The sequence below is a fragment of the Palaemon carinicauda genome, chromosome 26, assembly GCF_036898095.1.
Source record: "Palaemon carinicauda isolate YSFRI2023 chromosome 26, ASM3689809v2, whole genome shotgun sequence".
In the NCBI taxonomy this organism is placed as follows: Eukaryota; Metazoa; Arthropoda; class Malacostraca; order Decapoda; family Palaemonidae; genus Palaemon; species Palaemon carinicauda.
This window is the reverse complement of record NC_090750.1, coordinates 76566668-76579167: the sequence shown is the minus strand read 5'-3', so window position 1 is coordinate 76579167 and position 12500 is coordinate 76566668. Positions and strand designations below refer to the sequence as shown.

The 12500-nt window shown below is 33.5% G+C and overlaps 1 protein-coding gene across 1 annotated transcript in view; it reads left to right on the top strand.

The window, feature by feature from the left end:
* LOC137620011 (homeotic protein female sterile-like) overlaps positions 1–12500 on the top strand; it is a 45589-nt gene that overhangs the window by 19938 nt on the left and 13151 nt on the right. The window contains exons 2-3 of the mRNA XM_068350291.1: positions 1–128; positions 732–903. The exon at positions 1–128 is cut by the window's left edge and continues 17 nt beyond it. Coding sequence (XP_068206392.1) covers positions 1–128; positions 732–903 — 300 coding nt within the window. The remainder of the gene's footprint in view (positions 129–731; positions 904–12500) is intronic.

Below are 12500 nucleotides of genomic sequence, written 5' to 3'. Positions count from 1 at the left end.
TGATCGCACAAGTTAACAAAAGGAACAGTGTCTCTCTAATTGGATTCAAAATTAGACAAGAGGCAATAGCCATGAAGAAACTCTTAAAAGTGGGGCCATCCCATTCATTAGAGGAAGGAGCTGGTGAAGTTTGACTTTAAGTACAGTGAAAAATTACCTCACCCTCTTGTTTCAAAATTAATTTCAAAGTTTCCATTTACAATTTTTATTTTTAAACAGTTTAAGAGTTTGTAAATATTTTTGTCCTTTCAATTTTCACCTTCATAATAATCCTCTGTTCAACAACTCTAGCCCCGACAAAGAGCCATTTGATAGAAGGTCCAAATCACTGTCAGCAACCGATGGTATATGAATGAACATAGCTATAGTTTTCAACTATACCTGAAGACTGACTGGAGAAGGGTTAAGCAGGAGCGATAATTTCTTTGTATATAGAAATCAAGCTAGGACATACATACATACATATATATATATATATATATATATATATATATATATATATATATATATATATATATATATATGTATATATATATAAAATGTATCCACATAGAACTTAACAATATAACAACGGGATCAGTGAATATAAAGAAAATAAAAGATAATTTATTCACACGGTTAATTTCCATAAGTATAAATATGGCATTCATATGATAAACCTACTTTCCGACTACCTTTGTTTTTGGGGATTTAATGTTTGAATAATTCATAGATTTCTTTTATCTTTTCAGAGATTCACGATCAGAACCAAAACTAGAGACTTCTATGAAAACGGACACAAAATGACTGAGGAAGATGAAATCGACCTCGTGAATACAACAACAACAACAACAATAAAAAATACAGCCATTTCTAGTCCAGTGCAGGACAAAGGCCTCAGACATGACCTTATTCATGAGTGGGGTTCGGCTATTTCATTCCACACTGGCCTTGTGAACATACAGCAACAATTATAATAATAATAACAACAACAAATGGAACCGTTTCTAGTCCACTGTAACACAAAGGCCTCAAACACGTCCTTATTCATGCGTGGGGTTAGGACATTTGATCACCACACTGGCCTTGTGAAAATACGACGACAACAACAAATACATCCGGTTCTACTCAACTGCAGGACAAAGGCATGAGACATGTTTTTATTCATGTCTGGGGTTTGGACACTTCATCACCACACTGGCTAATGCGGATTGGTGATGGGACACCTTAGTCTGATCGCTGACAACAAACCAACCTAATATATGTGGTGCTGACTAATACAGCTTTGTTGATCATAGCGATACACAAACACTTTCACCACGTTAAGGTATCCCCACTCAGAACAGAAGCAGAGAGAAAATAACATGAAAAACAATATTCGAAAATTGAACAGTAAAATAAAAAATGAGGAAATAACGACTATGAAAAATACGCACAGTAACAAAGCTTAGAAGTGAGTGGAAGTTTTGAGGCGATCAATGCAACTCAAAGAGTAAAAACAGAAGTGAAAAAATATATAAAAAACAGAAATGGAGCCTCCCTACCAACTTTTCTCTAAGAGTATTCCGGTGGACAAAAAACGAAAGAAAATACATGCAGGTTCCTTTAAAGGTAAACAACGGACGATTTTCTTCTGACAAATATGTTCGTGAAACACAAATGCCTTGATGGCATTCATACTTTGGTCACGAGCTTACTGACCGTATTATCATCTGGATGATTTTCATTCGGGAAATGTGGAATCCATTTTTAATATCTACATAGATATAGAAAAGATTGAAGTTGTATACAGACCAGAAATTAAATACTCATAAATAAATAAAGATAGATGTTCTCAATCCATGTAGAGTTGGACACAGGATTTCCTGGTACACATCACTCTGAGGAAATGCACCAAGCCACACCCTTACTGCGCTGTGAGTTTGTGTGTTTAACCCTGTCAAACACCTCTGCCGTCTCTCCCTAAACTATCTATTTGGTTACTTGCCGAGAAGTAAGGGTGTGACAGGATATACTTCTTAGGAGAAAGGTGTGCTAAGGGTTCTTGTGTCCAAGTGGACGTCGATGTATGATGATCTACCTTTCCTAACATAAAATTCATCTATAGATGCAAATAGATTTTACTTGAGAATATTATGAAAAAAAAAATGTTATACAGATACCGTAATGACAACACCAACAAGCAAACTAAAACTTAAGAAGAAAGAATATTATTAATAAAGTATACAATTTCGAATCTTGAATGATACTAAACAACAAATTAAGAATCTTTATTCTTTTCACTTTCAGGAGACTTTATTTTTATACCCTGAACTGTTTATTATTTTCAGGTATAAAGCTGCAAGAAGGGGAGAAATTAGCAACTCAATTCATTACTGCTACTGATAAGCACATATGCTGGAGTAGACCCTCTTTTCGAAACAAAACATATACATATTTTCAGGCATCATTTAATGACTAAATTGAGACAATCCATCTTCTAAATAAAAGTTTTAGAACCAAAATATTACTCTAGATATAGCAAAGAACTAAATAGCAGTAATTAATCATAAATCTAATACATCGAATAAATAATTGAAATTTTTATCTCAAAACTTACTCCAATATATTCCATAAATAAAGTATATATCCTGGGGCTAAATATTAAACAGCTTAATTATATCAAATAGGACCTATAACTAAATCTAAAACATTCTATAAATAGATCCAAAGTATACTATAAATGAATCCCGTCACCAGATCACAAAAATATAAACAATTTATTAAATGGAATGACATAATTAACCTTCCACACGTTTTACATTATTTTATTACAAAATCTTTCCCATAACCATAGAATATGGGTGTTTTAACAATTCAAATTCATAATCGAATAAGGATTTCTCATTAATAAACATTAGGCAGTTATCACTGGCGGGCAATTTCCCTGTGCTGTATAATTATAAGTTTGTGGCATTTATTCACAAATGTGTACACACCGTAAAACTACTACTCTGAGTTTTATTATAGAAAGAAAATTTTGATACTTCATATAGGCATAAATAGGTCATAGGGAGCGGTATTTGTCAAGTCCGGTACTAAGATTAGGTGAGTTATTATTATTATTATTATTATTATTATTATTATTATTATTATTATTATTATTATTATTATTATTATTATTATTATTATTATTATTTTACGTTGTTCACCATTTCCAAAAAATGTGAGATTGCAAGCCTCATACCCTATTGCTCCTAATGGTTAGAGTTCTCTTGCTTGAGGGCACTCTTGGGCACACTATTCTATCTTATTTCCCTTCCTCTTGGTTTGTTAAAGTTTTTCATAGTTTATATAGGAGATATTTATTTTAATCTTGTTGCTCTTCTTAAAATATTTAATTTTCTTTTTTTCCTTTCCCAACTGAGCTATTTTCCCTGCTGGAGCCCTTGGGCTTATAGCATCCTGCTTTTCCAACTAGGGTTGTAACTTAGCAAGTAATAATAATAATAATAATAATAATAATGAGTATTGTATACTAACAAACCTTAGTGGCTACTTTTCCTTGCCACTTGCATACTTGAAATGCTATCATATCCTCAAAATCATAAAAGACAAAAGGCTTATTAGAAATAAAGGATAACTTGGATCACATGTTATCGTCGACAGTATCATTGTTATCTTATTATTGAAGTTATGATGTTGCTATTAAAGCTCAATAAAACGAAAGAAAAATCCAGAATTTTAATGGATAGTTAGTTTAGATTAAGACAGATATATACCAGCACGTACAGTTGGACACAAGAGTTCTTGGTACACCTCACACTGAGGAAGTACACCCTGTCTCACTTACACGTACACTCTCCCTACAATTATTTGTTTGGCTACTTTCCGCGCAGTAAGGGTGTGACAGGGTGCGCTTCCTCAGAGAGAGTGGTCAGAACAGGGTTGCCAGGTTTTCTAAGTGAGAAAAGGCCAACTTTTAATCAGATGTAGCTTGAAAAGGCCAAACCATTAGTAAAAAATGGCGAAAACATAACATTTAAGGCCAAAATTATGATATTGCTAACGGCCAACCAGTTTTTTTAAGGCCAAATTTGAAGTTTTTGGCCTGAAAAAGGCCAACCTGGCAACCCTGGGTCAGAAACTCTTTTGCTCAACTGTACCATTGCAGAAAACCAGCAACGTGTTAAAGACAAGAGGAGGCCTTGTGTGTACCTCTGATTTAAATCTAACCAATTGAGAGGATTTTGTACCGCACGTGTTTCAAACACGCTCGTACACTGTAATGGTATTGTTTGTTTGTCTTATTGCTTGCTCTTCCCTGCACTGATAATAGACCAACCTGTGTAAGCTTGCTAGCTCATGTTATATTTTGTTTGAATTTTTGTGACGTTCTTGCTCGCAAGTCCTTGTATATAAGCTCGATATCCATTTGATGAAGTTTACTTGCATTCCTCTCGCCTGTCTGTTGCAACCTCACAGCACACTCGCACAATCTCCTTTTCATATTCCAAGTGGTTTGTTTTACGCGAGCTTGAATCGAATAGTTGCACCTGAAATGTATTTTCCGCCCTTGTCGTCTAGTTAAAGTTTTGGATTAATCTTGCCAGTATTTCTTGTATCAGAGAAACCCCTTCAAAAGCACATCAAACATTTCTTTTCAAGATTTATATATTAAAAATCATCTCGTAGAATTGCACTTATATCAATTGGTCTCTCTCTTTCTCTTTTTATGAGTATTTTAATGAAAAGAGGAGATTGGAAAGAGAACACAAACTAAAAAAAAGAAGAAAAATTATAATTATAATTCTTATGGCAATCTAAGAAAATGGACATTGAAATCAAAGTTGTTTCCCATCACCCCAACAACGAACTACTTTCATCACTAGAACCTCAAGAAGGACAAATGAAATGATTAATATAGCTACTTTTTTTTTTTTTTCAAAATGATCAAGAGATATTAAACAGAAATCCACTCATGATAATTTGTATGCCAGGAACCACGAGTACGTGATTTAAAGTTTATTCTATCTCTTGAATATATAGGTGTCAGCTGAGGAGGCCCACTGTTCAGATTGATTAGAGGTCCTTTATATATAAAGAAAAATTTAAGCCTTTGACACAAAGATGTATTTTCCTTTTATAACTTTGTGTCTGTCTTGTCTAGCCAATCTGCGATATTTAAAGGTTTAGAGGCCGCTCATGAATCGCAGAGGCAAACGACAGTGGCATTGCTCTATCAAGCAGGACAATGCCCTAGAGACTGACCATATATACATATACTCAGCGCCCAAGCCCCCTCTCCACCCAAATTAGGACCAAGGAAGGCCAGGCAATGGCTGCTGATGACTCAGCAGACAGAACTATAGGTTCTCCCAAACCCCCAATCCTTAGCTTACACGGATGGTGAGGTATCAATGATCAAAGAAACTAACGAGTTTGAGCGGGACTTGATTGGCGATTACCAGTCAGGGACGTTACCACATCGGACACCACAACCCGTACAACGAAGCCTCGAAGAATATTTCGCAAGCTGTATTCCTTAACAAACGCGATTCGTTATCTACAAGAACAGCATGTACGCATTTCCCTGGTATATGCAAACAAGACAGAAGCGAGAGCGGGATTTAGATGAACGTTTTTCGCCGTGTAAGTTCGCGTGTAGTTATTGGCTGGGAAGAGCAATTTCTGGACCACAATGGAAGTGAGGCCGGAACCAAAATATATTAGGAGATGTGCGAGACAAAAGTGTCCACTTCTTAAGAATATAAACAAAAGTTGGGGTTGTGGGTCCGCGGGAATGCCTTGACATTTGTACTCTCTTAAGTCACGGAGAACGGCCAAATTTTTTTTATAGGTCCCAGTTACCACACGAGGGTGAGATGGGAGAGGCAACTGCTCTTTCGTATTATTTATTGCAGTAATTGAAATAAAATTTGCATATTTAATTGCACTGCGCATCACACCCGCCAGCAGTTGAGAAAGAAAAATAAAGGCTCGTAAGGGGGGAGGGGGAAGGGAGGGGGAGGGGCAGAATGGAATAAAAATGAAGGGGGTGAGGAAAGTTTAGAAGAGTACTGGAATAGCGAGGGGAGATGTTTTTGAAAATAAGATTGTAAAAAAATGAGAAGGAAAAATCAGCCAATCTACAGAGTTAATGATGAAAAACTTTGTATTTATGGATAATTATGCTCTGAAAAATGATCCTCACAAAATTATAAGATGATCATTTGATAAGGAGGGTAAATTGAAATAACTGAAAGATTTAAATAACTGAAAGAAAAAGGATAATAATAAAAAGAGAATAAAAGCTAATTTTGATATGCGTTCGCTAAGCAGTATAACTAAATTGACATTCCCATCCCTTCCTTTTTGATTCCCTCGTCCCGCAGTTTTCACCCACAGCCGCTAAACGAAACCTAAACCTTATAACTCGTATCTTTCTATTTAAAACAGGGTCGCAGAGAGGGACACAATAGGAATCTTAATATTTAGGTGTTATAAATATCTCAAGTTGTTGTTCTTTAAGGTGATGATTTTCAACAAACTAATACGTTCAAAGGTTCACATTATTTTCCAAAAACAAACATAATATAATGCGATACGAATTTGCTAGTATGTGTCCCCTTTCTGAGTGGGGATACCTTAACGTGGTGAAAGGGTTTGCGTATCGCCATGATCAGCGAAGCTATACTAGTTATGCCCACCCATACTAAGGTGGTTTGCTGTGAGGGACCAGACGAAAATCTATCACACCCCAGACAGGAATAAAGACATGTCTGAGCCCATTGCCCTACAGTACAGTGGAATAGAAAAGGCGGTTCCTGTTGTTGTTGTTGTAATATATATCTCGTAATCTTTCTATGAGATCATTCATATTTCCAATGAGGTGCTGTAATTTTTTAGAATAGTTATAGCTTTACTTTCCCCCCCGAAAAAGACATGTTTTGCATATGCAAATAAACCATTCTAGCAATATATCTTGGAATTCAAGAAAACACTGTGATTCACACCGGTCACACTTGAAGCATTTTCTGATGTCTAAATGAACATACAGTTTCGCTCTCTCAAAATCCCTGATAACATTCTTCGTTTAACCTTATCCCCTGCAATCACAATCATTTTCACTCTTTCAATTGTTTTTGTAAATTACACTAATAGTTAATGTTTCATTTAAAAACCTTAGTTAATCTTCATTAAATTTATCCTTCATAAAATGCTATAAACTTCCATCAATCATTTTTATCTATTTGTTAAATTCTCTCATTAACCTTTTCATAGAGATATAACGCTTTTTCGTTTTATATCTTACTTCATTCTAGAATACATTTTTTTAAAACAAAATCTCCTTAAGGCTCTCATTACTTTGCCATATACAAAATGTGTCCTAAGCATATTCCACATTATATTTATATAAATTTTGCCATTAGTTTTCTCTATACCATAAAGGAGATGATGGAATATTGAATTAAAAGCTCAATATAGAGACGACTGGAGAAATCTGACTGAGGCCCTTTGCGTCAATAGGCGTAGGAGGACATAATGATGATGATGATACCATAAAGGCTATTGTAAAATATTTCCCCATTCTCTTGAAGAAAAGTAAAAAAGCTTCCGTCAAAGTTGAAGTTCAAAACAGTTAAATGGAAATACATTATTATGGGGGAAATGTAAATTTACCCAATTCGCAATTTAGTGCATACCACAATATAACGTAAATCTTAATGTTCTACATATCTATATGAACTAATGTCATCATTTGTAAGGACGGCGGATTCTTTCAATTTTCATCTACATTCATTATTCCTTTTAAAACTTTTAAAAACCGCTATTATTTTGAGTATTATTTCAAGTGGGGTTTTAGGTATGATTTTGAGAAAAGTTTAAGTATAATTTTGGGTAAATTTTTAGGCATAATTTTGAGTGAAGTTTTAGGTATAGTTTTGAGATAAGTTTAGGTATATTTTTGAGTACAGTTTAGATATAATTTTGAGTAAAATTTTAGGTATAGTTTAGAGTGAAGTTTTAGGTATAATTTTGATTATAGTTTAGGTACAATTTTGAGCAAAGTTTGGGAGAAATTTGAGTAAAGTTTTAGGTATAATTTTGAGTAAAATTTTAAATAAACTTTTGAAGGAACATTTCCCGTAAGACACCAAAGCATTTTTAAGAGTCAATAAACATATCGTCGCGTAAGACATGTCTTTGGTGTTACAGTTTCTTTATTCGTTATTTTTTTTTTATACAAAGTTTCCCAGAATTGTAAGATTAGCCTATTTCCATTTGCGCTATAAATCGCAAATTCAAATGCAATTTTCGCCGCGTGTCCCCTCAGGCTGGTTGCGATATGTATATGGGAACTATTCTTCTCTCTTTTTTTTATAGAGATAAAAACCGTACATTTAAACTGCTAAATAATTCTCTCTCTCTCTCTCTCTCTCTCTCTCTCTCTCTCTCTCTCTCTCTCTCTCTCTCTGCTAGTGTACGAAACCCCTCAAAAATGACGACAAACACACATGCACAGATTGAACCTTCCCCTTCACTCTACCTTTCCCAACTACAACCACTCTCACCCGGGTATGACTACTTCCTCTCCCTTCACCCGAGGGACGAGGAGACACCAAGTAGTACGTAGTAATACGTCTGGTAATGCCGCTGTGCGTGATCGGAAAGATATATATATATATATATATATATATATATATATATATATGTATGTATGTGTGTGTGTGTATGTGTATATATGCACATATATATATATATATATATATATATATATATATATATATATATATACATACATATATATATATATATATATATATATATATATATATATATATTCAAATAAGCCATATATATTTTGATATATTAATGTCTGGATTCTCTTAACGACCTCGGGATCAGAGCCCCAGGCGAAATCTCACAAAGACAAGAGCTTGGCTCCGGCCGGGAATCGAACCCTGGTCGGCAAGCTTATATAGACAGTGACTAACCCATTCGGCCACGAAGGAAGATATCATATTCAAATAAGCCATATATATTTTGATATATTAATGTCTGGATTCTCTTAACGACCTCGGGATCAGAGCCCCAGGCGAAATCTCCCAAAGACAAGAGCTTGGCTCCGGCCGGGAATCGAACCCTGGTCGGCAAGCTTATATAGACAGTGACTAACCCATTCGTGGCCGAATGGGTTAGTCACTGTCTATATAAGCTTGCCGACCAGGGTTCGATTCCCGGCCGGAGCCAAGCTCTTGTCTTTGGGAGATTTCGCCTGGGTCCACGAATGGGTTAGTCACTGTCTATATAAGCTTGCCGACCAGGGTTCGATTCCCGGCCGGAGCCAAGCTCTTGTCTTTGGGAGATTTCGCCTGGGGCTCTGATCCCGAGGTCGTTAAGAGAATCCAGACATTAATATATCAAAATATATATGGCTTATTTGAATATGAAAAACACGTAAAAATGTGCAAAATTTATCATATATATATATATATATATATATATATATATATATATATATATATATATATATATATATATATATATATATATACAGCTATCGATCACGGAGCACGCTGATTATTCATTATACGTTAATTATTGTTGATTTACTTTTTATATTATGTTTTCCTGTCTTTGTATATGAGTAGATGTATCTATAGGTGAATCTATGTACGTATATACATGTTTTATGAGAAAAATAGTTACTGTTTTATGTATAGACGTGTGCTTAAGTTCAAGGCAGATAAGTGATAGTTCACTGAATATAAAAATTCTAAACAAACCAGACTACAGTAAATACTGTTAAGTATATTAATATATATATATATATATATATATATATATATATATATATATATATATATATATATATATATATATATATTTCAGTATATCACAAACAAATATTTATGACTACAAAAAATACAAAATATAAAAATTTAAATTTACACAAACATACAAAATATATTCATTTTAGTAATACATAGAAATAAACACTGCCAGGTCGTTACTATAGAAAATAATGAGAAAGCATCGAAAAAATCCTACATAAACCATTCAAAACAGCACAGAAAAGCCGTCTAACAAACATATCACCTTTTTTATATGGAAATCGGGTACCTGAAGGAAATCAAAGTCTTGTGATAATAGCATTTTGGAATGATCTTTATGATATCTATACTCATAAGTATTGATATAAACGTATCGCCTCGTTTCCCCCCGAAATCCCACCATTTAACTACTGTTCTTATGAGGGGAAACTAGCTGTTTTCCAATAATCTCTGTGGATAACTATTTATCCACCCCACACACACCCCTCTCCCCCTCCACAAACTCACCCCTCTAAAAGCATCACCCCTAAACGCAAGCCCATCCCTTAGTAGACTCTCCCGTCCTTCCCCCTTTTTCCAAAAACAATATTCATAGATCTATATGAACTTTATAGGAGGTATTTTCAATGGGGTGTTTCTCTCGGGTAATGGACGAGGATAGTGCGGTATATATTCAGAGGCTGCGCTGAATTTCATCTTTTGCACCGAGGCTTAAGGGTTAATTGGGCGAACAGTAAGCAGAGATTTATGATTCCTTACAAAAACTGGTGTACACGACCGGTCAACAATGTCGGGTAAATGTTTAGATAGATATACATACCCGCACACGTAACTCCCCCTTACCAGGGTAAAATTACTCCCTTCCCTCCCAACTTGAGGGACGGGGAGAAAGGGTGTGATCGAAAATACATACATACATACATATATATATATATATATATATATATATATATATATATATATATATATATATATATATATATATATATATATATACATATATATATAGATATAGATATATATATATACTGTATATATATAGATATATATGTGTATATATATATATATATGTATATATATGTATATATATATATATATATATATATATATATATATATATATATATATATACATACATACGTATAGCCAGACATTTGTTCTTTATTATATAGGGAAGATGTCGATAAATAATTATCATGACATGGGGATGACGGCTCAATTAGTGATTTAAATCCAAATGATCATGGAAAAGTACAACACTTTTTTCTACGATGATATATTAAAAAACAAGTGCACGAATGAAAAAAAGCCTTAAAATAAATAAATAGGGTAAATACAAAAAAATTTTAAAAATTAAAGCAGCTCATCCGAATTTTGGTCTTATCAGTATAAAATCATTGTGAAATTTATTATAAAAATTCCTTTAAGAACAAAAAAAAAAAGTTACTAACGGTTTGAAAAACATCTATTGGTCCTGAGAAATTATAATTTAGTGTACCCAGCAGCACAATCTGATTAAAACCAGGCTTACATAATAATAAATACATTGGCTAACTTCAACTATTAAAAGCATAATATTTGAATAAACTAAAAAGCAATAATGTATGGTATACCTATGGGATCTAAGAAATCTCTTGCATTCGCGCAGTTTGTTTCTCACAAGGCAACCAATTGAGAGAGAGAGAGAGAGAGAGAGAGAGAGAGAGAGAGAGAGAGAGAGAGAGAGAGAGAGAGAGAGAGAGAGAGAGAGATTGTTGCAAATTAATCATTCATCTTAATAAAAATATATAAGATAGAACCATTCACTGACCTCCAGTCCATAATGACTATTCTTAATGTTATTTTAAAATAAAGACAAAAATGTGAATTATGTAATATGCAAGCATAATTGCTTATATAAGCTAGTAAAGGGACATGAAATATTAATCTCCCAATTGTTTGCAAAATAAATTCACAAATATGAATTAGTTATTATGCAAATAAAATTGCTTATATATGCTAGTAAAGGGACAAATAAAATATTAATCCCCAAATGTTACAGGATAATAAAATTGCTCACAAAAATATCTGACGATAGCTTAACCGTTTCGAACTCATTGTGGATTAGAAATTATGAATAAATTATCTTTATAACCCATGCCTTATAATGTTTTTAATTTGACATCTTATTTTTAAATTCTAGAGGGACAAATAAACCCAATACTATAGTTTTCGAACTGATACCATGCCTTTTCTTGTTTTTGATTTATTTCATTTTTAAATTCTAGAGGGACAAATAAACTCAATACTTTAGTTTTCGAACTGATACCATGCCTTTTCTTGTTTTTGATTTATTTCATTTTTAAATTCTAGAGGGACAAATAAACTCAATACTTTAGTTTTCGAACTGATACCATGCCTTTTCTTGTCTTTGATTTATTTCATTTTTAAATTCTAGAGGGACAAATAAACCCAATACTATAGTTTTCGAACTGATACTATGCCTTTTCTTGTTTTTTATTTATTTCATTTTTAAATTCTAGAGGGACAAATAAACCCAATACTTTAGTTTTCGAACTGATACCATGCCATTTCATTTTTAAATTCTAGAGGGACAAATAAACTCAATACTATAGTTTTCGTACTGATGCCATGCCTTTTCTTGTTTTTGATTTATTTCATTTTTAAATTCTAGAGGGACAAATAAACCCAATACTTTAGTTT